This window comes from Poecilia reticulata, linkage group LG10 (assembly GCF_000633615.1).
Source record: "Poecilia reticulata strain Guanapo linkage group LG10, Guppy_female_1.0+MT, whole genome shotgun sequence".
Taxonomy (NCBI): Eukaryota; Metazoa; Chordata; class Actinopteri; order Cyprinodontiformes; family Poeciliidae; genus Poecilia; species Poecilia reticulata.
Genome location: NC_024340.1, coordinates 10,725,454 through 10,753,419, shown reverse-complemented (window position 1 = coordinate 10,753,419; position 27,966 = coordinate 10,725,454). Strand labels below are relative to the sequence as shown.

The following is a 27,966-nucleotide window of genomic DNA, read 5'->3' as shown; positions in this document are numbered from 1 at the left end:
CCCCCAGTCGGATGAGCAGCACCAGCAGCACGGAGCCGCTGACGGCCTCCCACTGCTCCCTGGGTCCGAACAGCGGCAGCTCCGGACTCCGTCCCAACTTCTTCAGCAAGCTGACGGGACAGACCTTCTACAACAACGAGTACGGTCACCTGTCTGAGGAGGGCTTCTGTGACTTCTACTCGTCTCCAGGGACCGCTTCCTTAGCCTCATCAAATGTGTAATATCATACCACAGAAGAAGACCTTTGAGCAGGTAACATCTCGCCAACATCGAAACGAGCAAAGACCTCCTGAGCAGATCCGGCTTTTCACTCCTCAGCAAATGGACTTATAGATATGTGCCTGAAGTTCCTTTAACCAGCCACTGGGTGGCAGTATTATGACAAAAATGATGAATCATTTTCTATACATTTATATTTTTATGTTTTATATGTAGTTTCCTCCCTTTTTTTTTTATTTTTTTTTTTTACATGTTATGACTCACTTAGTCAGAAATAAAGACAATTTATCCCTTCTTGTCTCATTAATGTGACTTTTAAAGTTGGATCATCTCATTGTGTTTGGTGTGAGGTTTTTTATTTCCAGGCATTCATGCGGACCCCGTGCAGTGGATCAGTGGATGAAACGTGTAATTATGCTCTTTGTGTCATTCGACGGAGGTGGGCCACATTTGGATGGACGCCACCAGTAAGAGGCGAAGTGACGGAGGTAAACGGAGGGATGTAGGGCGACTGAAGGAGTGAGTCACACAGAGCACCTCTTATCAGAGGTGGACGTAAGCGTGATGATGGCGGTGAGAGCTTAAAGCCGCCTCACAGCGTCGCGTCACCCAGCGACGGGCTGCAGGGTGTTGGCTCGGCCTGCCAGCCGAGGGGAAAATGAGTGCCGTGTGCGTTCAAAGTCCACCTCGGGTCATTTTTACACGCTTATGGAAGAAAATATACTAAAAGGTTCCATCTACAGCATCTATGAGTAATTGTTAAACTCTCTGTAAAATCAAGCCAGTGTTTTTTTTTTTTTTTTTTTTACTCTACAGCAATCTTCTCAGTGTGTACAGGAGGTATATATCTCGATAAGTTAAAAGTACCATCCAAAAGTTAATTCATCTCAGTAATTCAAATAAAAAGGATGATTTTGTACTGAATCATAACACGGTAGTTTCGATTAGAGCAAAAAGACTTTTTTTTAAATTCAGAACGTTACATAAGAGCAGTAAAACAGGTTGGCCTTCTGTGTCAGCGTGGCAGAAAGGTTGCTTTAATAGAGGGCCTCCATTCTGTTCGCGTTCCTGGTTCTTTTGTCTCCGCTAAACTTTAGGTGTTTTTCCTTTTCCCCGGTAACGTGCTACTGAATTCGCCTCTGGTTCAGGAAAGAAAATTCAGGCTCCTTTCTGCCTTCTCCTGCATCTAGAGATACACATCTGTCAGAAAGAACTAATCAGAACCAGGAGGAGGGTTTTAGCGGCGTCAATAATCCTCATGCATGCGTTGCTCGCACCCTTTCCCCTCGCTCTCTGCTACACTGCAGCTGGTTCACCACCATGGAGTTTGCTAATGAATGCTAGCCGTAGTTAGCGTGGCCTCTGATGACCGTGGATAAGCAGTTTTTCTGTAGCAGTAAGTTGTTCCTCCACTGTTGCCGCATTTAGCAGCGCAAACAAGAGCCTGACTGACGGCGCAGAGATGCTCGTTCTGGCTCAGATTAGCTGTAGATCAGAAGCGGTGTATTCTTACAGACAGCAATTGTAGCAATGGGAGGAGGTGGATGAGTTACGTCTTTTCACAGATCATGAGTTAGAATAAGTATGTAAAAAAAAAAAAAAAAAAAAAGATGTAAGAGTTATACTGCTGCTTTAGATAGATTTTTTTTCTGGCTACATCTGAACGGCTGGCTTCTTTAGCCAAGACTTTCTTTTGTATTCTTCTTCTGTATCTTACTGTCATGAACAGTGACTGAACTGGAACCATTTTAAACTGTCCAGCTTTAAACAGTCCAATTATTTTGATCAGAACATTGAATTTCAGAAATAAATTAAAAATTWGAAATTCAATGTTCACTTCTTGTGTTGATTCACTTACTTATTGAACTGAATAACTGTTTAATGATATTGTAATGTATTGAGTTGCGCCTGTTCATTCAGACTTTTCAGTTATGGTTCGTTGCTAAGAAGATAAACGAAAGAGAAACGGAATCCAGAGTTAAACCCTGTGGTCCCTTTACTTGGGCAAACAGACACCATGACAGTCATTTGAGATGAAAAAGAAAAGAAGAATGGCTGTGAAAGTAGAAGAGCAGGCTCTGCTGGTCTTATCATGGCGCTAGATCAGAGATGAGTAACAATTATACAACAGAATACAAAAAAACAAACACATTTTTAACAATAACTCTCAATGTATGATTTACAATCATTTAAATCATCCAGAAAAACTACAAACTACTGTTTAAGCATGACTGCTGTTGAAATAATTGGTATAAAGCAATCCCCTTCGCCCCCCCCCCCCACACCCCCCCCAAAAAAGTAGTGTAAGAAAGAAATGTGAAGGACAAGTCTACAGAGATACAGAAACAATGACACTGAAACATACAACAGCTGATGGTTAATCATAAAGGCACAGACTGAAAATATTTGAGACACAAAAACCACATTTTTGACAAAGCAAAATAACACTTCCTTCAATTACTCATTGGTTTTTGTAGTGATTGGTTTAAAATGGAAAGTATTTAGTGATTCAATGTATGGAGAGGAGGGTGTTGGCACCAAGTTTTAAAACTAATCTCAGAGCAAATATGAGCCATTTTAACACCATTTAAAAAAACAAAACAATAGGTGAGTTTCTGGCACATCTTTCCCCAACATCAACCCCAATGGTAACAAGAGATTCCCTCTTCTCTCCTGACACCGAAGACATGTGATAGTCAGAAAGCACACGTCAGCAGCAGAAGTAGCATGGGAGAGGATCTTCAGTAACGGAGACGGTCGGGTAGCCTGGTAGTTACATCATCCGGTTGGAGACTCCTCCTCATCAGTCGGTCTCTGGGTTGTTTTCAACCAGAAGCGGATTTAGCTAACAGGCTAGCAACTTTGCACTCATAAATAGAATACGAACTGGGGTCGGAGGCGAGAGGTCGTCCTCATGACATCTTTCCGATCTGGATCTTCTTCCACGCCTCGGAGGCAGTGAATATACACGAGTCGATGATCCCGGCAACAGTGAACGTCCCTCCGACAATGGCACAAATCTGTGGAAAAAATCGCTCTGTCAGGATCGATACAAGTTTCAAAGGCTTTTCTGTCTTTTTCCTGCATAATTTGGCCCAGAGTCAGCCGGTCCTGATCACATTCGGTCAGGATGCATTACGCTCGCACCAAAGAATGAGCAGGGATCTGGCAAAAAGCTCCAGGGCTCACAATCTTTAGCCATGAGTCACGATAACACTGAGCACACTCACGTCTTAAACCTGCCCAGTGAGAAACCAAAACGACACAAAAGGCAAATAAAGATGCAGGTCATCGCATCAATGAAACCGATGAGTAAGAAATCAACTGGCAGGAAATGTTTCTAATGAGTTAAATGTGGGAAAGAAAAGCAGAGGAGGAACAGACGCAGTCGGTTCAGTCAAGTTTGTCGCATTAAGCAGCCAGAGACAATTCCCTCTCCTCTAAAGTATTCACTTTCAGACTAAAATAGGCCTTTAGAAACTTGATCCAGGAGGAAATATAATAAGACACCAAAGGACATAGGTCAAAGGTCATAATTCCAAAACAAATAGCTCAAATACAGAAAACTGCAGCACTGAGCGTAGATAAGAGAGCTGGCAAGAAAAACTTGTGTATTTCCATTTGACTTCCTGGTTTAAACCCAGAAATGAGTAGAGGGTGTACTTTCTTCTTTTAGCTTCACTTTACGTAACAACAAGGTTATTACAAATAACCCTAACTGGTTCAACTAGAACCAGTTAATCCAACAACTGGTTGTAGTTGTTGGATTAAGAAGAGTTTACAATTTTCTACAGATATCTCCTCAAAAGTTCATTTTAATGGCTGTAGTGGATCAAAGTTTTGGGAACCCCCCTCCCCAGTGAGAAACTTTAGGCAAAACACCCAGAGTTAYACTCGTCACGTTTTACTGGTCTTTAGTGAGATAGCTGCAGAAAAAAAAAACTTTCAGTTTATGGTCTTACAAAAAGCGTGCCTCGTTTTCCTGGAGGACGAGGATTTTTAAACAATCGAACAATTTTATGCCTCATTTCCACCAAGTGTTACGGCACGGCCAGTTGCAGGTCGTTACATTATTATGCCTTTTTCCATTGTAAAGGTAAAAGAAAAAAAAGAAAAATGTCACTGCTTCGGACAGGCACAAGACATACCAGGGCATCCAATTGTCCCAGAAATACTATGATTCACTGGGCAGGCATGGTAAAACCAAAATACTTAACTTTACGAGTCAAACTGGTGGTGGAAATATTGTCATGAACACAGCAGACCATAAAATGMCCACCAAACTGCAGCGACTCGTGCCGCATCGCTCAGCGGAGACGAGGCATTAGGCTTTATGTCTTCCAAAAATGAACTGATTGGAGTCAATGGTAAGATTCTTCAAAAACAGATGCATTCTGAAAAATGTTTAGCATTAGCATAAACAAAAGAAATCACCTGATAAAATTAAAAAGTTTAATTTCCTTTGGAAGCTTTGCTGTGTTACTGGTACCAGTGAATACCAAGTTACATAGTTTTAAAACCAATAAAATGATCCATCATTCTGCTCCTACTGAACACAGTCTTTCAATGAAAGCGACCCGAGTTTAGAATAATGCAGCGCTGCCCCTCCCCAACCTGTTGCTTCTTGCACGTTTTGAGACATATATTCCCAGCTCACTAAATCTTCGCATCACTTATTTACTTTTTCAAATTAACTTCCTACATACCGACATGTTAAAACAGAGCTGGAGATGCAAACAATCAAATTAAACGACACCAGAGAAAGAAAGTATTGATCATTGTTTCAAATATGAAATAGAAGTAAATACCGTTTAAAACACAGGTAGAAAAATAATTTAAAAAAAATTTTCTGCCCAGCAAACGAAGGCAAATTCACTGACCGTGGTGATGAAGCGATAAAAAGGCTGCCTCCTCTCTGTGTACTTGACCGTGATTGGACTGAGGTCGTATCTGAACCAGATCGCAGGGATTATTCTGCCTGTGTGGCTGTAAGCAACATACTCCTGTGGGAAAGAAGAAAAAAAAATCATGAAATTAGATCAGAAATCGTTTTTAATAATAATAATAAAAAATGGTGCATCAGTGTAGAACTTTTAATGACTCAGGACTGAGTCATTACATCAGAACCTGGACAAATCCAACTCAGAGGAGGTAAACCAGAGGAGGCCGCGATGTGTTCAGAGTGACCGATGACGGAGTGTTAACGAGCTTAGATAAAAGTTCATCTGTTAACTCACCCACTCAATAAATCTGATCACATCAGCGCGTTTGGCCAAAACAAATGTCTGTGTTGACATTTTGTTGTTTATTTATGCTTTAAGATGAGGTAAGGGAATATTTTCCTAAGGCCCTCATTTCCCTGTTTCACAGTTGACCGACACTGTTGTTACTCTATACTCTGAAGCCAGTTTTCAGTCAACACAGTTCTAGGAAGTGTGTTTATGGGTTTGTTGACATCTTAGGGTTTCCATTCACTACAAATTAACCTTTTCTTCCAGGTGAGGTTAACGCGGCAACACATCCTCGAATGAGGCGAGGGGCCGGATGAGTGAGTCATGCTGTGGGGATCCTTTGCTTTAGCGAACTGTAGCGTATTTTAATATGACTTTTATGCAGCAGATTAAGTGTAAAGTGGACAGATATATAATCGGTTTGTCTGCAGATGATCTTTATTCAGTTCTTACCACTCTGGTACACCAAAATCAAATCCGAATACCTAAAAACAGTCGACCCACCTCGTGTCTGATTTAATCGAGTACGACTGAAGCTGTTCTCTGAAGGTCTATAAGACAAACGATTCAAATTGAATTTACCAGAAAACAAAAACAGGGATACAAAACCTTGTTTGCCACGGTGTACTGGTAGGAAAACCTCCGTCTGCCCGATAAGTCTTCGTACACAGTCGGCACAATCTTCAGTATGTAGTCGTGCGACGCCAGCGCTGCAGCAGAAAAACGTTTCGTCAGCAGAAAAAAATAAAACATCCTTTTTTTTTTTTTCCCCCAGAGAGTTTAAATGCTGATGTACTTGGAAGGAACATGAGAGGGTTTTTATGTTCTACATTTTGTGTTCGCTGTGTGATTTGAGTTTTCCCCTGTTAGGTACTTATTTCATTGCCTCACTGGATGCAACATGATTAATTTCACACGCCGGCTGTAATGAGCGCATGGGCTGCTGGAGTACATACGGTTAGACGACAGGCGGTTTGCCCCTCCTAAAGCATTAAAGGCTCCTTGGACTTTTTGCACCTAAGGAGAAGAGAGAGACTGTTTTTAGTCCTGATTCTGTTAATCCCCTTCAACTTGTTGAGTTTCTTCATGTGTGTGCGCGTGTGTCCTAACTTGTAGCTTTTCTCCAAAGGCCAGCTTGTGGATGTTGTGAGTCATGTCAGGGCTTTGAGGCTGTGCTGTCGCACCGTGTGTTGACACATGGAAGTTCCCTGGTACCTGCATACACACACACACACACACACACACACACACACAGGCCTGGTAAACTGACGTGTGTTCCTACACATGCACCGTTTCTTTAACTGATGATCATGTCTGAATGCATGCAGACTCTATAGGAAACTCAAAGCTCTTTGTCACTTTGCTTCCCCCCCCCTAAATAGTTCCAACTATATTTAAGCTGGAGAGCATTAATCATGCAACTGTTGGGTTAATAATTTTAAAGGTAGTGGAAAGACTGACGCAAGGCGATGAGGTGAGGTGGAGCAAACTGGGCTGCACAGGTCTCAGGCTACACTCTACACATGGATGTAACCAAATCCCAGGGATCATTTCTCAATTTAGACTGAGGAGGGAAGGAAGGAAGAAGGAGGGAGGGTAGGAATTCAGTGTTTCACTCAACTCCAACAAAGATATACAAACAAATATACTCCTCTTATTTTTTTTCCTTCTTTTCTACRTCATAGATTACGTTTCCGAAAATGGACACGATCCTTGGCCCTAGTGGGTTTTTCTTGTATATTTTTTCCTGGAGAGAAAAAAATACACCCGGAGGTTTTTCTTCCGTTTGGGACGTTTTGCATTACACTGGCAGCTAGTTGCGGGCTTTTCGACAGTGGAGTGCTAAACGGTGCTGTTTATGTGAACTTAAAATGTTAATTTATCCACCCGTCGTCTTCTGCTTATCTGAGATTGGGTCTCAGGCGAACAGGTCCAGGAAGGAAACCCTAAACATCCCAGAGCTCAGCGACTCCTCCTGGCCTATTTTGGGGGAAAATAAAGGGTTCTCAATCCATTTGCTCAGTTTCTAGTATTTGGGTTCTCATGACCACTGGTAAGGATCATCGGCCAGTAAATAACAGCTTTTCCTTTTTGACTCTGATCTTTTCTGGTGACCTATTATGCAAACAGGTTACGATAGGTCTGTGGGCTATCACATTTTTTTCACAAAATCATTGTTGGAAAGTGAGATTTCTTTTCAGTTCTGTCCACCTTCCAAATCTTTTCACTTTAAATCCAAAGAAKCTGCTGCTGGCCACGCCTCCCGACTCAATGTTCACACTCACACGTGAAAACAGAGTGCAGTTATATAACTGTACATCTTTGAAAAGCAGAAGTGGAGCCTCTTGCACAACCACCRGGGATGAAGCAAGTGATTTCARAATGGTAAGTCAACAACAAAAAAAATAAAAACATGTCTTTTCCAGTAGCCACTGTACAGCACAGGCAGCGGTAAAACCAGCTGACCAAATGTGCTGCAGCTTTTCCAGGGTTTCTATGTTACAAGCTGGAATTGGCTGAGGTTGCTAGGTAACGGTGCGGTCTCCATCGATTGTGACTCAACAATTGGGAGGCTTTGGAAACGGCTCATTTCCAYGTTTCCAGACACCAAAAAAACTTCACTTATTGYCAAAAGGCGGATSGTTGATTTTTTTTAAGCACTACTGCTTTTAGAAGCGGTTGAACCCCGAATAGAAGTTTAAAAATGTGATAGCCCATAGACCTATCRTAACCTCCCAAATCCCAAAATCAATTTTGCAAAACACGTCCACTTTAACACAACGGTCCAGAGCATTGCCTACATTACAAAAGACACCRCAGGCTCTACCACACCATCATTAACAAACAAAACACCAATATAMTTCAACCCGTAACCCATAACCCAAAGGGTGCAGTCCATCACCACKTTTTGTTGAGAGCAACACCCTTTGACTCACAGAAGCAGATTCATACTCAGTTATAAACCATCCCAGCACACACGCAATATGCAAACATCAAAGACGAGACTCCCAAAGCTCCCAAACCATCCCGCCTCATCTTCATCGCAACCCCTCAAGATCCTATCCATGAACACCGCAAGCAGGATCTGCTTTCCATACGTGCCGGGGTAGATTTCTGTCCTGTTGCGACTTGGCCCTGGTTCCTACTGGGAACAACATTGGTCAAAGACTTGTCCCAGATTCTTGTTTGGTTCCTGAAAAGATTCCTGCAACAAAACTGCATCTTAAGAGTATAACTGTATTCAGATCATGCGCCAGGGCTGCTGTCCACAGTGCGGCGAAGCTTTACTTTGTTGACGGTGAACTCGCCCTCGAAGCGGCAGCCCTCTCCCTGGTTCAGAGGAATCTTCATGGAGTTGTCTATGTGGCCGACCTCATGGCGTCCCATTTCATCCTGGATGTCCAAACCCACCACTGACAAAAARTAAATAAATAAAAATCACAAACAACAGACATCAGGAGGCAATTAAAATGTCTTTAGGAATATAGTTGCTTCAGTTTAAACTTGTCAATTTGTTCATTTTGCGTTCAATTTTCTTGTTTTGGAAGAGACGAAAAATACATGCGAAAAATAATCAACTTTATTTGCTTTGTGATGACAAGCAGTCATACTTGTTTTTGGTTATGGTGGGGATACTAAAAACGACAAATCATCCCTTTACCCATGTGCTTACACACTCAGTTGTCAAAATAAGCACTTTTAGGTTGTCAACAACTTTATACTTTGGACCCAAAGAGGAAACAGAATATGTCATTTATTTTTTTGGAGGAGGTTTGGGGGGGTTTGGGGGCAGTGAGACTGCTTAAASTGATCCCAGAATAGACTTTATCTGGAGCTATCATCATCAACAGGKAGGAAAAGGGGGGAAAACAACGCAGGTATCACTGCAGACAGTGACCCACAAAGTCAATACGAAAGTCCAAACATCATCGCACACACTCCGCTTTCTGTGATTTTCCATCCAGACTTTCAGTCCCCCTCCTCTCACACTCCCCCCTCTCTGGCTCCTGTGTGTTGGCACACTGGCACTGGCCACATTTTCAAGCCTTCCTGACGGCCAGCAGCGAAGCCGGAGAGACGTGCTTAATCTGGGCTCCACACGCCGCCTGTCTGACCTTTGACATTCAAGACAAGTTACCCTCTTCCACCCCACCACCACCGCCTCCCCTTTAACTTCACTCTGTTTATTCAGATCTCAAAATAATGCGGCRGACAAATATAAGCGAGGGAGATGTGGAGGTTCTCCTTTTAAGACCTGCAGGACTGGAAGGAGGCTGATTTAAAGCGGATCAGGCTTTAAATAGGGAACACAAYCCATTTTTCCATGAAGTCACAAACGAAGACGAAGCGGCCCGGAAAGGTCAGTGTCGACCGAAGATGTTTAGCCAAGAAAGATATTTGCTTTAAATAAAAAAAATAAAAAAAGTATTCCATGACGAAATGGGTTCTCTCCGTCGAAGTAAATTAGCAACGGATGACAACCTGTTTGGAGGCCTGGAAAGTGAGCTGATAAAGTATTAACTCGCAGCGAGCCAAGCTCAACAAAGCTCTGCGGCTCTCTTCGCGGCATGGTGAAAGGACAACTTAACACGGTCGCGCCGGTGTTTAAGCCGGACTCTGGCTTTAGGAAAACTGTTTTCAATTCTAAAATACACAAACCCAACGCACAAGCAATCATGGAGGACTTTAATTAGAAACAGCAGGCTTTGTTTGGGCATGTGGGGGAGCGAGACCATCTAAAGTTATGGCCGACAGCTGTGGCTCCGTAAATCCAGAGCCTCGATAACAGAAACCAGGATTCAAGCACTTATTAGCGCTGCCGCCATTTTTGGGGGGGAAAAAAAATCTTGAACCGATTGGGGAGGTTTCTGCSCTGCCTGAGCCTCGCTGATATGTCGGCGTTCGGTGATGGGCATAGTTTCTGAGGGGAGTCATGGTGAGCGAATGTGAAGTGACTCCTCTTTTATGCTGGCACGCTTTCGGCCCCGCTGCCCGCCCACTTCTCTGGCGTCAGAGAGCAGCAGGCTGAGTCGGCTGAGGCAACTTCGAGTCAAACGCAGATCAAAGCGGAGCAGCAACAGATTTTAAACTGAAACCGGCCTCGGATCAAACGAGACCGCCACAACGCATCAGTTAGGCAGCTAAAAATATACACAGCACCGGTTAGAGGCTCACCGGATACATGGATGCCTTSGTTTCAGATGCAACACGACCTCAACGATTTTTCATAAACAGGAATTTGGTTCATGAGTTTGATTTTTATTGTGGATTTTCAAATCTACGCAGGTGACGATAATACATACCACCAGGGCTGAACTTCTTATGCCAGATCAAATTTAAATAGATTTTGTTCTCTCTCGCTTTATTTTCCAAAAGATAAAATATAAATTCCAGGAAATATTTTCAAAAAGTGGATGTTATCTGAATTATCCCTTCTGTGAGTTGTACAGCAGAGTATTTATGGTTTGGCCCTAATAGAATTTTGCTTAATTATGAGAACATAATCATAATATTAGCAGAATTAAAGACACAACTTTACCAGGACATCTTAAAATTATGAGAGTAAAATTGTTACAATGACAAAAAAAAAAGGCTAGATAATTAATTACTTAATTTTTCATGTTGGAGTTCTCAAAAATTACTTCATTCTCCTATTGTAATGACTTTATCATAGCAGTATTAAGGCTTTATTCTCGTATTGTTTCGACTGCATTCTTACAACTTTATTTTCATGAAAAAAAAAACAAAAAAAACTTAATCCTGATATTTCATCACAGGAAATATCGCATGGAAAACACGCTTTTACTGAGCCACCAACAAGCCTCTAGATCAGGCCAGGCTGCATATTCAACAGTTGCTTCAGTAGAAATTATATCCTTAAAATTTACATCATTGCTTTTTTTTGGCATAAAACTGACTTGAAGGTATAGGTTGCAAATTTCAATAGGCTTTCAGGCCAGTTCTCTCCAAAAAGCGAAACATCAGCCTAAGCACWCCAAAGCTTGTTTTTATGTGTTTGGGATCATTGTCCGGTGTCCAAGTTTTGATCTCTGCTTCATTAAAGTAAAGTTAAGGAATTTGGAGCTGGTCCTCTTTCAATATTCCACCCACTTAGTGCAACGGATCTCTAGCGGTGAAACAGACCCACAGCATGACGCCACGACCAGCATGTTTCACGGCTGGTAAATTGTTCTTTGGTTTTGAAGGTTTGCCGATGTAGCTCCATCTTTAGAGGCGATTGTGTGTACGTCTGTGTCTGTGTGTTTAATCTTCGCCGTCAGAGACAGCTGCGGAGTAATGCTTGCATCCTAGAGAAAACATCAGCTCAAMTGCATCAGAAACTAAGACCATCCATGCCTCTGGTGAGTACAGATAGCTYTKSYARCAMMATGTTGTAGTCATTGCTCYGTAAAATGAAAAAAAAAAAAGACCCAAATAAAATGTTTTTAACAACGTGAGAGAGAAAGCATACCAGCAGAGAGGATAATGCAGAGAAATAGAGAGGYGTGAATTTGTAAATACTCACAATCACAGTGTAAGTTTGGCAAACTGATGTTTAAACTCACATCTATCTTCCCACCACTGTCTTTATCAGGGTCATCCACATACAATTCATTTACACTACAAAGGGAGGGAGGGAGAAAAAAAGAGAGACTTAGTTAGATACACGACAGTGAAAACGGGTTGATTTTCATTAAAAAAAAAACAAAAAAACTGATTTTCACATTGATTTCAACACACATCTCCTGCTGGAGCAGCACACAATTAATCTACATCTAATTTCCTTTCRTGACACCTCAATGTCAGCTCATCATTGCACACTGCTGACGCATGCGAGCCAATTTCCTGTGAGGGATATTGTCTCTGTGCCCTGGCCGCAGCGCCGGTCGGTCAAAGGACAGAATAACGACAGCCAGCCCCTGGCATTCATTATTAACTCGCCTCAGACACAGGATGTTACGTACATTTCAGTGGCTATGAATCCCGTCAGCTCGGACAGGAAGAGGAAGAGTATGAAGACGCAGCAGAGGATGGATACTGTGGGAAAAGAGAGACAAGGAAACACTAATTAACACATGTTGCTTTTTTTCCACGTTAATGTCAAGTTACACCAGCTTGTGAAGGAATGATGCAAACCCCATTGAGCCAGAGTAATAAGGTTGTTTTTAGAAATGGCTGACCTCAGCTATTGACATAAATGAATTCGCAGCAGTCATAAATTTTTTTTCCCCCTTAAACAGCGGATTTACTGCCTGTTTTAGAGCTGTTATTACGCAGGTTTTTAAAGACCATCCTACACTCATTACCCGTTGAATACCAGCACACCAGGCAGCCATTACAGCATCCTCTTTCTCAGAGAGGTGAGCTCACGCTATTCTTTATTGAGAGCTACAAAGAGGCTCATTTTCCATAAACAAACTTAACCCAAATGTGGCCTAAATAAGGGATCTCAACCCTAAATCAACAGCTTGCACACTGAGTCAATAAAAAAAAAGGTTTAAAGGGGGGAAAGCAGCAACTTCATGTGTCAAACTAATGAGCCTAATAAAAATGGTTGTCATGTGTTTCCTGAGATGAATATGGAAGTAATGGATCTGTGTCGGCGCAGCTGTGGTCCGTCCTGTCTGGCGAGATTCTCAGTCGGCAGGTGAGGCACGTTTACGTGGCAACCGTTTCCAAGGATTCCACAAGCACATGACCCTGCGGTTGGCAGGGCGTTGCGGCCAAACCCCGTCACCGACGGAAGAGGCTTTACATAAGGTAATGTTTAACCAACAAACACAAGGGAGTGTCACCATGACACATGGGTTACCAATTCAAGTTCATCAAAACACTTGAAGTAATTCTTGCCCTGGCTTCAAAGGAGAAGCCAGGGCATGTTTTCTGGGATTGTTGCAGGCTACGGTAATGAGCTACCACTGGGGTTTAACCGGGCAGCAGTGGAAACACTGACAAGTCGAAAGATTTACAAAAACCTGCCATGACTGGCTTTCGTTCAAAAGGTCAGATCACACACATTTTCCGAGCCGTGACAGTAAGCCCGACAAATAACCAGGCACTTCTCTAAACACATGCCCCTGTATGAGACACAGACTGAACCATAACACTGATCAAATAGGCTGTACTGTATGCATTTATATAATTATGTTTCACATGATTAAACTTGCTTGTGGGCTGGTTCACGAAGAGACACGATTCAGCACTTTCAAAGTTGATCTAACACAAATATCAAGCTGTAGTTTTCTGGGAAAATTGTATGTCATTAACATCCTCTATTTCTCTAACCACAGCCACCTCTTTTTRTTCCCCTCATCTTCATATTTTCAGAATCTGCCCTGAATTGATATCTTCATCTTTCCAACGTAACTCTGATGCCCCTCATATAATATACCAGTGGTTACTATACTTTCTCCAAGATCCATACGGGTGGACAAAACTCTAATTCTGTCATTTTCTCTGGTTTACAAGCACTGTTGTTTTTTTTTTTTGTGACTAGAAATATTTCCAAATAGCTTTTTTTTTCTTGTAAAGAAAGTAAGGGTATACCAGTGTTCTTTAAGCCAGCTGTCAATGGGTTTCCAGCAACAGGTGGACGAGGGGCAATACAGCATTACATTATCACCAAAACAACAGGAGAAAATGGCAGTCAGTCCAGGACTTTCACTGGTGTCTCATTAAACTGCAAGAACACTGTAATGGAAGATTTTAGCAGTTTWAAAACATGAACTTTAAAAAAAWTTTAAAAAAACAACAACAACTTTGGTATCCATCAGTACCGGTAGCCAACATAAGCTTAATCTCATTTATTCTCATACCACTRGGTTACACTAGCTTATGTTGTCCTTGCAGCACGGACAAGCTGAGACAGAACAAACAATGCACGGAAAAACAAAACGCCACAGTAAACCCTTTGACAATACTTCCAAAAATAAAACTGCTGAGACAAACACAGATCCATTGTTGTAACGTAGCTATACCTTAAAACATAATCCTAACAAAAAGTGAGCCTCRGCTTTAGACAAACAGAGGCTTCAAATATTTGGCCTTAGCTTAAAAGTCAAAGTATGTGCTGCCCTGTCTTGAATGAAACAATAACAGCTCTCTAACATTTGAATGAGTCCGTGGCCCACACCCTCAGACAGTGGATGGAGACAGGAAGGGAGTCCACCGTCCGCAGGAAGGACTTCCATGAACTTCCTCTCTCTSTGGTGGAAATTGATGCATAACCAGTTCATTTCCTCTCTCTTACATCATTTGCTACAATCAGTGCTCGGTTTACAAAGGTAGCTCAGGTTATCCCCGGTCATCTTTTCTTTTTTTTATTGGGGATGATGCATTGTTCAGACTCCTGCTCTCATCAGCTGACCATCAAAACAAGAAAAGGAGAGAGGCGCCAAAAATGTGTCATAGGCTCTATTGTAACCCTACAGAGCGGTGAATAATCAATGTAATCCGTGATGGCATGATGAGTTATTGATGACAAGGAGGGGAAAAAAAACATGACCCAACAAGAAGAAGCACTCAATCTTCCACTGATTACTTCTCATGTGCTTGAGGCAATGAAAGTCCACAATCATTATCATTCCCAGCATACTTAGTTGTCCTAAAACATTCATTATTCCGCATTTACGCAGTTCACAGCGTGGGTAAACCTCTGCGCTGATCAGACAGGTACCAGCTGGCAGGCGCCGCCATTAAACTGTTCATCAAAAGCTCGGCAGTGTGCCGTGTTTCCACTGAGCTTTTATTGTTTCACTAAAAAAATCCAAAGTCCAAAGGTGTCCTGAATACTTCCTGTACAGTGCAGCTAGTATTATAGAGCTACTATCAAATAAAGTCCCTATCTGAAGGCAGGAAGTGACACTAAAAAACTTGAGAAAATACATTAAAACTTTAAATAAACAGAGGTTATATTTAGAGATGGAGGACTAAATATTTTAGAAAACTTGATGATGTTACAGTGCAAGGATTTCCCCCGGGCTTTTGTCTAAGTGCGAGTGTGAGCGTGTGTGTGTGTGTGCTTGTTTGTAATACCTTGTGGGGACCATTGTCCTGACATCATACAACGTTGTGGGGACCAGTTGCTCCTTGTGGGGACCGAAGCTTGGTCCCCACAAGGGGAAATGCTGTTTTGGGGTCAGGGGTTAGATTTAGGACTACGGTGTGAGTTGAGTTTTGGTTAGGATTAGGGTTAGATATGTATGGGTTAGGGTTATGATTAGGACAAGGGTAAGGTTTAGGCTCTTGAAATGAATGGAAGTCAGTGGAAAGCCCCCCACAAAGATAGCCACGCAAACATGTGTGTAGGTGTGTGTGTTTCAGAGCTTTAGGTAAACTGGTGTTAATTGGAAAGTGAGGAAGCTACCTTGTACCTCCACAGAAGATCAACCACTTCATGGCAGCATGTGGTTTTTAGTTGGGAATAATCTTGGTGTAAAAACATAACTTCATTTATGTGTCAAACTGTACCGTCTTTGATGTTTCTCATACATTAAACTAAGTAAACCATTTGGGTTTTTTCAACATTGCTGCTGTTGGTCATGTACTGGGAAAAAAAAATAAAACTTTTGAAAGGTCTTCACCAAGTCTGATAACRGAAAACAATTCTCAAGCTCATTTGCATGAAGGTGTGGCTCGTGTTAGCAAAATAATATAAAGATGATCAAAGGTGATGTGTGTTAGGAAAGTCATTGAAAAATAATGGCAAAATTTAAACATCTGTTTCTTCATACAGAACCCTATTTACCCTAAAACACCAGAGACACTCAAAAACAGCAGCAAAAAGTTTGTCTAAAAAGCTGTGAGTATAAAGTCACTTGGGTTTGAGTCTATAGATTTGTGTAAATAACGAACAATTAAATTTTGTTTTTCCATTTTAAGTCAATTTAAGCAAATCTGCATCTACAATTCCACCCCCCCCCCCTTTTTTCCAACATTTTATTAAGAACACACATTAAGTGTTCAATTGAAAAATGTCCCCCCCTAATGTTGTTCACAAAACATTTTAAGTGTGACCACACCAAAGYACTCTGCATTACAGGTGACTAAGTGTTTGTCTTGGGTTATATATGAATGTGAAAACGAAACAAAATAGTGATGAATTCGTCTCAAAATAATATGTCTTATCTAAGCGAGACGGGATTCACCACAGGGGGGTTTTGTTATATGACGGCGATCACTCATTATTGACTAAGGACTTTCCTGATGAGGATATTAACTGGACACCCTTATTGACTATACATAAAAAAAAAAATATATATATATACTGAAAATTTTTTAAAGGTAATATTTGTCCATAACTACTGTGTTTTTGTCACACATAAATTTTAAAAYTTACACAAGACTATTGGCTGGCATATGAAAACACAATTCAGAGTCATTTCATTGTAAAACAAGAAATTCAGGTCATACATTTCAAGCATCTAAATTGTAGAGGATAGTCATAAGAGTTGTTTTGCTTTCTTATGTGTAACAATTTAGGTTTAACAGAAAGATTACAGCCAAGTCCACCAAATGACTCATTCAGCCGCCATGTGACAGTAAGCGTCAACAGTTGCCTGAARGTGACACATTACAGAAAGGAGCGTCCTTCCAGCTGATACAGTCTTACGCTGTGGAATTGACTGAGTTGAAAAGCAAAACAAAGAGGTCAACGTCTTGACCTCTTAAAAACCTGTGATCCACTGAGTTCACTCCAAGCTATCCCAGTTCCATAAACCACTCCGTGCAAATGCACACGATATCTTCCAAAAGCAATATAACATTTTGAACCCTCACACACATTACAGGCAAAAACTTCAAGGAGTTTTATCATGATTTTATCTGATTGGCCAACACAACGTTTCACTTGTGTGATATACATTTTCTTTTTATGTATTAAAACTCTCAAAAGTTTGGAAGGCATTTTTATTTGGACATTTACTCTGAAACAACAATGAACTTGAATGTAATTTKTTTTTTTTTTTGAAAATTAACTTGGATAAATGTAACGCGTCAATTGCTGATTTTTGTGCTTTTATGATGCACTTTTATAAAGCACTTTGAACTGCCTTGTTGCTACAATGTGTGAATTTGCTGTTTGATGAGTATCTGAGAGGTGTGTTAGAGAGCAAAAGTGAACACACAACATGATGAAGACCAAGGGACACAACAGGCAATCGCAACAGGTTAGTTTAAAACAGAGTTTGGTAATAAAATAATATCTCCAAGAACTATTGGTCATGTGCTCCGCATTGCTGCTATTTATAAATCAGTGACAAGAAGAAAGACAAAGAGTGGATACAACAAACATATGGAAGAAAGAGCAGCGTTTGAGGAGAGATTATTTTAACTTTTTTGGCACCATGCAAAATTGTGTGCGTCAGAAAACACCATAACAATAATAAAACATGGTGATGGCAGCATCATACTTTAGGGGTGCTGGTCAACACTGATGTGAAGAAGAGATAAAGGATTATTTTGAAAGAAAAAAATTATGGTTCACGTACTCTATCTGATCTATCTGAGCTTGAGCTATTTTGCAAATAATAAGAGGCATATTTTAAATTTGCAAAGTTCTAAACTTTTAAGGACAATCCTGTTCTAAAAAGCATTAGCTCGGGGTCTGAATACAAAAGCATGACACCGTTTTTAGATTTTTATCTTTGCTTTTACTTTACAATCRTGCACTTTGTGTTAGACTCTTGTGTAAAATCCCAATAGAAAACAATAGATGTTGTARTGTGACAAAAACAAACAAACAAAACACAAAAATCAAGGGATTTGAATACTTTCATACCAGGGAGGTTCAGTACAAATGTGGGCAGATGGTTTCATATATATAAAATAAATCAACATATTCTACAAAAAAAATACGCACTTTAGATATCTGCATGGAGGCCTACTCACTGAAAGCTCCTGTGTAGGTTGGCTGGGTGAGATCTTTTGGCACTTTCCTGTAGATATCAAATCTAGGAGAAAAAACATTTAAAAACAGGAAACAAAACAGTGAAAGGGGAGTGAGAAAAAAAAKAACTTTGCCAAAGTAAACAGTACGTGCTGAGAAAAGCAGCACTTTCTGTACCCATTTTTCAGTGCGATATTACAGAGGAGAGGTGGAATGTTAGCTCTGGACCACCGCCATCACACGTAACGGACTCCGACCGCCTGCTAAGACTGGAAAAACGTCAACCTTTTTAAATGGGCCTCCTCTGTAAGGGTGTCCTTATATTACGATCTATGCCACAGAGAGCCGAGCACAAATATGCAAGAAAGTATTTGGTAACTTAAACAGTAGGGTTTTTATCTTCCATAGCTTCAGCTTTAGGTTTACTGTTGCATCTTTTCATGAAAATACAAAGCACAACATTTTGGTTGAAATCATTTCCACCTGATCCTCTTGTAACATTACTGCTTCCCATTTGGAGAATTAATAAATAAATAAATACATAAATAAAAATCTACAACACAAGCCAGAAACTATTCCCATCCAGGAGTTCCAGCACATGTCCTTTTTGGGCAGTGAAACACGTTCAGACTCGAACTCCATCCCCGGCTGCACACATCCCACCCACGTACCCACCCTCCCTTCTCACGCTCCCTCTTTCCTCTTCTCCCTCTAAAACAGACACATCTGTCCACATTTCTTCCACTGTCAGCAGCCAGAGAAGTGATCCCAGCTGATGCAATGCAGGGCGGAGAGGAAGTGTGAGAGGGAGGGCTTCCTGTCCACCAAGGACTTGGCTGCTACYCTTATTTTTGCCTGTGCTTTCACTTCTTTTTTGATTTTTTTTCTCCCAAGCCACAAGATATGAAATCATAGTTCTGACACCTTATTCTGCCCACTTGCGTGCCAATAAGCAACTGAACAGGATGCAGGAGGCAGACAGAGTAGACAGGAGGTTGCAGGGATCTCAGCGGCTCATCGTTGTCCAAACTAAAACGACTTTGTGGCTGTCGAGCCGTAAGGTGCCGAGAAAATTCTGTTTCACTTCATGAGTTCATGAGACTACTGAAAGGTGGAAAGTAACGATATTACGGCCAGAGGGACATACATTTGAATTCAGTTGATTTTTACTGATCTGGTTTTAGGTCCAGAGTTGCACACCTTCCTCTGGCTTTGTTCACAGGTGGGGAAAAAAATGTAACCTAGGTACCCCTTTAGCAAACTACTTCACATGAAAACATCACAACAACGGGCAAAACATGGGTTTCTCAAAGACAGTGGTTGTACGTGTTGAGTCAAACCTCTAGAGTTGTTAGAATATCATGGACTTTCTTAGAATAGTTGAGTTTTAGCAACATGATAAGGGCCTGCTGCTGCGACTTCAGTTGCAACATTCAGTTGTATGAGTCATATCGGTATCGAGACTAAAAACTTGGGACATCCTACTGGTTTCAAAGTCAAATGAGCAAAGGGATTTGACTTTCTCCGAATAATGGGGGGTAGATGATATTAGAGGTTTCTGGATTTTCCTAACCTCAACAAAACCATGTCGTTTCCTGCTCAGACTCCTAATTACATTATGATGAAATGGTAAGAAGAAAAAAGCGAAGTGTTTTTTTCTTCTTCTCTCATTTTGTCTCCGTCGGGCAAATTACCCATTATGTTGATTACTCAGAACGTYGTAGGGTTTCTAATTTATATTACCTATTTGACACTTRCATATTGTTTGGCGAATATTGCAATTCCCCATATAATTTGCAAATGTGCATTTGAGAGATCACTGAAGCAGATCAGATAAGTCTGCATTTCTGTCTGAAGGTTTTACTTCATTTCTAACTCAGCGTCAATCAAAAATTAAACGAGCTCCTTTCAATGAGATGCCAGAGAAAGTGCCATAGTTAACTCCAATTATACGTAGCAAACAGTAACACAACACCAACCCTCTCACACATGAAAACAGAGCTCCTACACTGTTGCTCTGCAACTGCAATTGGCGAGCAATGTGCAATGCTAGCAAATTTTGTACATTTCCGTTTACAAAATTTGTGGCCTTATCGCGTCGATACTCAAGGTTTTGAGAAATTTCTTTTTTTTTTAAAAAGGCCCAAAAACATGGCTGCAAGTGAGGACAGTTTAAGGGCCTGACCCCGAGCAATGACAGCGCCGCAACAAACCAGACAAATGACTGCTGCCGAGTCGCAGCTGCAAACGCAAAGGCCGTCTTCTTTTGCTGTAACAGCATCTGCATGCAGACGTGGGTATCTTTAGCAAGCGTCTTCCCAGAGCTAAATTAAAACCGGAGCAAGGAAACAAAATCGCACTCATCCGGTCACTGGACACCTGGGGTAGAGTCTYGACGCTCCATGTGAGCTGTAAATAGCCTTGGACCGATGCGTCGTGGACGCGCCGAATATATTTACAAACAAGATACACTTAAAAGGTAACAGTTTTTAGCAGGTACGGCATCATGCGTCTAAAATTAAACACAAACAAAGTTTCAAAATGTTAAAGAAAGTAACTAGATTACTTGCAGTCTGAAAGGATAAAAATTAAAAAAACAGAACCAGAGAATTTTCTATTATTCAGTAGTTCAGGAGTCTACATGAGCTTTAGCATTACTACACAAAARAATGTAAACGTCACATCAACATTGTTGTGAAATATGCCATTTCACCGTTGCTATGCAAAAATTTCGAAGTGGAAAGTGTCTAAATGCAAATATTGCCAACACAGAGGTCAGACAACGCACCTGTTTATCTCTGAAAGAGGGAACTTGGCTGAGCTAACATGTGACACTCAACGTGCAAACCTTGAAAATCCACCGTTGAAGGCCAGCATGTGTTCTCCAAAAGATAAAGAGAGTTTTGATAGTGTGCTAATATATCTGTTGAATAAAGGACGGATTTGGACTTAAGGCCAAGAGACGAGTGTGAAACCTGTCACCTTAATATTTATTTAAATCAGCCTTTCAACTTTGGTGCTGAGGTGAATTATATAAACCGTTTCATGAAGAATTCAGTCACATCTGTTCAGTTCTGGTGCTGAACTAAGGTTGTTTTTAGACATATGAGTTAGCATGAAGTTGTAGCAGAGTTTTAACAAGTTAGTTTTGCTGAAGCACTAAATTTTCCACTATGCAGTTTTTTTTTTTAAATGAAAGTTATTTTAATAAAATGCCACATGACATACTGTCCAATTGTTTTCCTGTTTGAAGAGTAGAGTAGCATACAATACATTAAATTACTTTGCGACTTTTATTATTATTATTATTTGGCATTAAGAGATAAGAATCAAAGCCATCATGCCTTGTGAATTTCCCAGCTTCCCAGAGTGCGTTTACACTTGTTTCAGTTCACAAGTGTGTGTGTTTTATTTTTCACACGGTTAATGTGAGCAAACCTTCACTGATAATGCGTCAGCCACAAGGTGACATGAATCCGCAGTGACACATCGGTGTGGAACTGTCTCAGCTGTTCAGCCACATCCAGAGGAGAAATTAAAAATCCAACTAATGGTGTTCACTGGGAAATATGTTAAATTTAAAGTTATGTTTGCATTTTTGCCATCGTTCCAGAGTTTCTATCCTGCATCTCTCCGTTCGACATGTATTGAGCCTGTTTTTGGTCAACTGGGCAGTTAGGTGCTTWACTGAAAGAMACTTAAACATTRAACAAGGTTCCTCTAAAATATTACACCAACATCGATAGTCAGTAATTTATTAGATCAGACCTTTCCCATCACACRCTGCAATAAAAGTGACTGCTTCACAGACTTCTGACATTACCAGTTAACCACAGACTTTATTTCTCGAAACTCATTCTTCTTCTCCACTCTAAATTAAAACTACCTGCACACCCAAGCACATTTACAGTAAGCTTCGGCTCCACACTGCCAATGCGTCTAAACCGTGATGCAAAAGCTGCGGTGACAGATCCTCAGTGGTTTACATGTGGGTGAAATCTCTGGCTTCGTACTAACCTTTGGCTGACGTTTGTATTTTCCTGAGTTACAGTCAACAGCGTTTCCTTTGTGACATGTCACGGCTGAATCCGTGAGGAGACTGACATGTTTTGTCAAAGGTAAGGACACGGCGTACCAGCATCACTCGGTTAAAGTGCAAAAAMAGAAAGCGCGAGGCCGCTTTTCAAGGAAAAGGTCTTACTAAATAAACCTCATCTTGAGTATGAGTCACTCTTAGTCACTAGCTCATCCTCTCCTTTAGTTACACATAAATGGACACTTAAGGTTGTCACATAGTATGATGGCCTCATTGCACGGTGTGACTTCAGCTCTCTGTGTGCTGAAGGTGTACGTCAAAGGATGAGGCAGCCGTCACAGTCAATATAAGAGGATTATTTAAACTTAAAGAAGAAGAAAAACACCTAGCATTCTCACTGAWGCTCTAAAGGCACAGTGATCTAATCATCACTTTGACAAACACATAACACCATCATCAGCTGAGCTCAAGCCAAACATCCCTTCTGTCAACAGATGACACAAGTTAACAGTCTATTAAACTTTAAAGGAAAAGCCCTTAGATAATCAACAGGTTGAGTTGCTCCATTATTTGGGATTTAAACATCACAACGAGGCATGAGCTGGTAGGACGTGTCACCGTAAGATCATTTAAAAAAATAAATACTAAACTAAAAATATTGCTATATTTAAAAGAAACAGAAATGTGCAAAACCGAATATATATTAATTTAATTGCAAGACATTTCTACTGCTGCATAAAGATTTTAATTATAGTGTTAAATAAACACCATATGGTTAATATGGTTATTGTTAAGCAAAGGTTTAGAATTAGCAGCAACTAAATTTAATGGAAAGCCTCCTGATTGTAGAAAAATTACAATTTTATTTTGTCCTGTTTTTTTGTTGTTGTTGTTTTTACATATTAACACCTGGAAAAAATGCTTAAAATTAAATAAACCTATTCAAATTTAAGAAATGTACAATGTACATATATTTCATGCTGTGACAGTAGTTAACTGCAAATMCAAACATAAATTGTGGGAATATTTTAAGTTAAACAATACAGTGGCTTCAGTGCTACCCAAGATGTTTTTAAATGGGTTTCAAAGTAGAACAAATAAAATCCAGTTACAAGGTTTCCCCGAGAAAACTTACGTGTTCTCATGCATTTTGCATCCCTGTCAGTTGGCCTTAATACGTATGACAAAATGTAAAAACAAATAAAAAAGAAGAAGTTGCAATTTAATAGTCACTTCTTTATTAATTCACTTTTAAGGCCCGTAATGACTTAGTCTGAGATGCATGCAATTGTGCTTTATTTCTTAGAAAAGACATGGTCTTTTGGCGTTACATGGACTTTAAACATTGCAGCTCTTCTCATATAATGCYCACCTTTGCCTGGTAAAAGTGACAAAAATAGAGATTCAGATGGCAGCATATCAGAGCACATTATAAAGCATGCCAGCATTACATTATCAGCCCCCKGAGAACAGCACTGTTGGTGTCGGAGCGTGTTGAACGTGTCCACTGACGCTATACGCTAATTCAGCACCAACTTCCCTTAATTAGCCTCAACAWAAAAGTCTTTCTTGCGATCAAGCTTCAAGTGCCTTGATGATGATTATGAGCTCTTGACACTTTGTACTTCTCAASCATCCGGTAATGATTTCAGGCATAAAATTAAACTAGAGGACAGCTGCTTCCTGGAAGCCTAATTTTCGGTTTTTGTAAACACTGATGAATGTAATTTGCATCTCTTCTGGGATTCTTATGTTTGACATTCTTGACTACTTRAAAAAATATATTAGTCAYGCCTTATGTCTAGTTACCTTGAATATTTTTACGKGTACCTTTATTCCTACACCARTACAWGCAGATATCAGTCTGTTTATKGTCATCTCTCTATTAAATGTCAAAGATTGCCTTTGACTTTTAAGTTCTTAAACTTCCTCGGGTWTGGCTTTGAAAACCACATATAAAACATATATAGCATTGTAAGGATTAGCAGAATTGTAYATTTTATTTTGTAGCTTGGGATACCAGTGGTCAGTCAGAGACAAATCTTGAATAGCATCAGTCATATGTCTCATTGARTGGTTAAACAAACCACAATATGGACTTTTGGGAATGAAAGTTACCCGCCTGTATGGTGTAAAATACAGTAATGAAACATACATACTCTCTCACACTTATGACTAACACCGCGTATGTGTGGAGCAAGCAACACCTCRAAACAGTTGGTCCGTTAGTCAATCAAGACATTTCCAGTTGTTGTAATACAAGCTCTTGGTCGAAATTACACTCGGACTGAACAGAATATCCCATAAACTCCTCCCACATCAGCCTAATGAGTTCCTTTTCTGAAGCGATGTCCAGTAAATTAATCACAACGAAACTGTGATGTGGCTGAAAATGAGAACAGGTCATCAGTTATRTAAACTGTAGATGATTACCAATTTGTCAAATAGTCATAGAGCTAAAATGAGCCAGAGACTGTCCTCATTTACACTTAATTCACACATCTGTACCAATATGAAAGTATACAAAGGTCTTAAAAGTTACAGTTTCAAAGATTTAAATTTTTTTCTCTCATGGTATCCATTCTTTTTAGAGTTCACTTAATGAGTTACCAGAGTACAGAGTAACAATGATTTTGACTCCCTACAAACATTTATGGTCACAAAAACACACTTGTCGTAGCCTGGAAACTAAAGGAGCACCTCCTATTACTCTTATTTWAAAAAATTWTAGTCCTGAAAAATTTGTAAGCCACAAGATGTATACTTATCTCCCAACTACAACAACCTGACYATGGCCTGACTAACCAATTACCCATTTGTTTAACATATATGTGGCTCAAAAGGGAACACTTTACACAATAATTGTRCTTTTGGATAACTACTACTGAATGGGTGTATATATGTACCATTACACCATAAATATAGGGTAGACGGGTGTAAATAAATTGTGATAATGAGTTTTTGGTATTAATACTATGAGTGCGAGCTGCAAAAATAAGATCGGCTGAGAAAGGTGTCTTTTACTGAGTTTTTAAAAGCTGGCAAAAAGCAAATATCCTGGACTGTGTTTTAAATAGGGTGTGGCATTGACAGCTTCCACAGAGTCCACTTTACAATGGGTGTGGCTATTAGCTGTTGCCTAAGTATCACACGATTAGCTGGATGCAGTGTTAATTTGTCCAGTGATGGTTCTCATTGGTGTTATGGAGCAAGTATGACAGAGACATGTCACAACTTTGTTGTTTACTTTGTGTTTACACGGCTATTGAAACCGATTTAATATCTTTCAGCTGGATGAAGAAATCTGCACATGCGCAGGCAACAATCAACAGGAAACCTCTTGCAGCATACCTGAGCATCACTCGTTGGAGTCGAAAATAAAGTATAGGGTCACAATTATTTTACTAGCAAACGCAAAAAGGACAACTGAAATGGCCTTTTCTGTATGTGCGGTGATGCATGCAGCAGTTAATTCATTTTCAAGGATCCTCAGATTGAAAACATCAACACAGTCCTTTCAAAACTAAACCCACGCAAGCAAAAGCTCCCTACTCACCTCCTAACATCGAAAGGCATGATGCTTGGGCGTTTGAAGGGGAAATTAGTGAACAATTAATAAAAAACAGGCGGATTTTTTCAGTTTTCTTCAGCGAAACCGGCTGTTCATCTGAACCGGTGTAACGTCAGCTTAGGACGCTTTGCAAAACCTGATTGGCTGAGAGCTACTTCCTGTTTGCTGTGATTCTGTTTCCTCCGCGCGTGCGTCATCAATGTGTGATCGTTGCTATGGTTGCTTCGACTCGAACTTCACAAACCGCTGATAAGGTTTATGCAGCTGTATTTCAAAGAAGGGTTTCGGCAGATGCTATCGCTTTCAGCGTTTGGAACAGGTATATTTTAAGTGAAAATGACTTTAGCGTCTTCTCAATTATTTTTTTAAAGAAATAAAGCACAATAAATTTCATCCAAAATAATATATAGGCTATTATTCAACCAGCGTAACTCGTTATAGCACTTTCGAAATTCGAAATTTGTGGTGAACAGTGACAAACCTCAAACAGTACTTTAAATGTCTAGTATTCTATAAATAAAATAAAGAAATTTAAAGAAAACCTTGAAATCTTTAAATAAATTTTTAAAAAATCAAATACTGAAACGTAAACAATAGGAAAACCTAACGTTAGTATGCCCACCGAACACTGCGGAGCAAACAGTATATTTGCAGGGAAAATGTCAACAGTACCCAAAAGCACTGTTGAAAATGACCATGTATCTTTAAAAAACAGGAAACAAATAAAAACTTTTTCAACTAACAACACATGCTAGAAAATAAGTCTTTAAACTTTGTGAAAACATTAAACCGTTCTTAAATTTTGTTGTTGGGTCAACAACAATTGTGGGCMGCACATTGTTAGCCCACAATGTGCGGCCCAGTCTGGTAAAGCTGGTTAATTTCAGTTCCTCCTCACACAAGCTGTGGTTTCAGTACGAAATCACTTGTTGTGGCTGGACGTAATGTTTTTTCTCACAGTTTCTATGGCATTCCACTAAAATTTGCACCATTTCAGTTCTGAGTTTTGTGATTGCAGTAAATTTTCCTCATTGATCTTAGCAAAGACATTTAAACCCACTGTTTACACACAGGTGTARAAACTGTAATCAACACTAAAGTAGATTATTTGATGACAGAATTCTTAGTTTCTTCCCACTGATTGCCAAATTTCAAATTTCTTTAATCTGTTGCTGCAGCGTTTGCAAACATTAGCCAGTCAAAATKTGAGGCATCAAACTAAAATTGTAAAATTAGACAAGAGATGCAAATGCTCTTAAATCACTCACAAAGAAAAGGGACAGGGGACTAGTTTCAAGGCTGTAACATAATGTGAATGAGGGACAATTCCAAATACCAGTACTGACCAAATCCAATTAATATCCATTTTATATATCAGACCTTCAGGGATCCCCTGTAAATATTTGAATTTTAACACAGACCGGGGATCCAGAATTTTAATATTTGTTTATTGAAAATGAAAATATCATTAAATTCGATTTAACATTTTCAGCATAGATAAATTAAAGGGTTTTAAATTGCTTAACATTTAAAATGTAAAGGAAATGGCAAATTTAGTTATAGTAGAAGTGCAAATAATTATCTTGATGTTTTGTTTGTTTTGTTACCATAGCTACAATCGGATGATATGTGTTTAAGCATGGTTTGTTTACAAATACATCTYAGCAATAACAAYGATCAGTGATTTCTCKTWAGCTTGGTACCATTTATTAGATTCCACCAAATCTTTATTGAAATACTGTTAATAATTGTGATGTTCTCAACAGAAAGAGGGCCCCTAAAGTATATTCTGTTTAAGGCGCCATACAATCTTGAGCAAGCTCTAGCATCCTTCTCACACCATTGCAACGCAATCAGTACAACTGCAATTCATAGGTTATTTTCTAACCTAAATCTATTTTCATACTAACCTAAACCTTCGGCACAAATAAACATTTACTGACACCTTGACTTGTTTTCTGACCACCCGGGGTACAAATGTAGCATTTGAATTTTATGCCTACATGGCCAATTAATTCTGAAA

The 27,966-nt window shown here is 40.0% G+C and overlaps 2 protein-coding genes across 5 annotated transcripts in view; one reads left to right on the top strand and one right to left on the bottom strand.

The window, feature by feature from the left end:
* The window catches only part of flt4 (fms related receptor tyrosine kinase 4), a 62,505-nt gene extending 60,004 nt beyond the window's left edge, over positions 1–2,501 (top strand). Inside the window, exon 31 of one of the 2 annotated variants that reach the window (XR_001777025.1) lies at positions 8–96. Coding sequence is in view for 1 of the 2 variants with exons in the window: in XM_008419919.2 (XP_008418141.1) it covers positions 8–221 (214 nt within the window). In the remaining variant the exon portion in view is untranslated. Of the gene's footprint in view, positions 1–7 lie in introns of both variants that reach the window. The other variant, XM_008419919.2, reaches the window with a different exon arrangement.
* On the bottom strand, positions 2,193–26,094 carry ergic1 (endoplasmic reticulum-golgi intermediate compartment 1). 3 transcript variants are annotated; one of them, XM_008419917.2, is made up of 11 exons: positions 25,929–26,094; positions 18,339–18,400; positions 12,416–12,488; positions 11,977–12,071; positions 8,739–8,863; positions 6,561–6,665; positions 6,407–6,467; positions 6,060–6,160; positions 5,100–5,222; positions 3,107–3,239; positions 2,193–3,033 (listed from the first exon to the last, which is right to left on the bottom strand). In XM_008419917.2, the coding sequence occupies exons 1-10, from the start codon at positions 25,946–25,948 to the stop codon at positions 3,132–3,134; spliced, it is 873 nt and encodes a 290-aa protein (XP_008418139.1). In that variant the 5' UTR covers positions 25,949–26,094; the 3' UTR covers positions 2,193–3,033; positions 3,107–3,131. The 3 variants fall into 3 exon arrangements, with proteins under 3 accessions (XP_008418139.1, XP_008418138.1, XP_008418140.1); XM_008419916.2 differs by having other exon boundaries at positions 2,193–3,239; XM_008419918.2 differs by lacking the exon at positions 18,339–18,400 and having other exon boundaries at positions 2,193–3,239.
* Between the last annotated feature and the right edge of the window lie 1,872 nt (positions 26,095–27,966).

Coding starts and splice junctions, on each gene's coding strand:
- ergic1 (XM_008419916.2), bottom strand. CDS start 25,948: ATGCCTTTCGATGTTAGGAG. Junction 12,489..18,338: donor AACCTACACAGGAGCTTTCA/GTGAGTAGGCCT, acceptor CTTTTCCCACAG/TATCCATCCTCTGCTGCGTC. Junction 3,240..5,099: donor TTTATCGCTTCATCACCACG/GTCAGTGAATTT, acceptor TTTTTTCCACAG/ATTTGTGCCATTGTCGGAGG.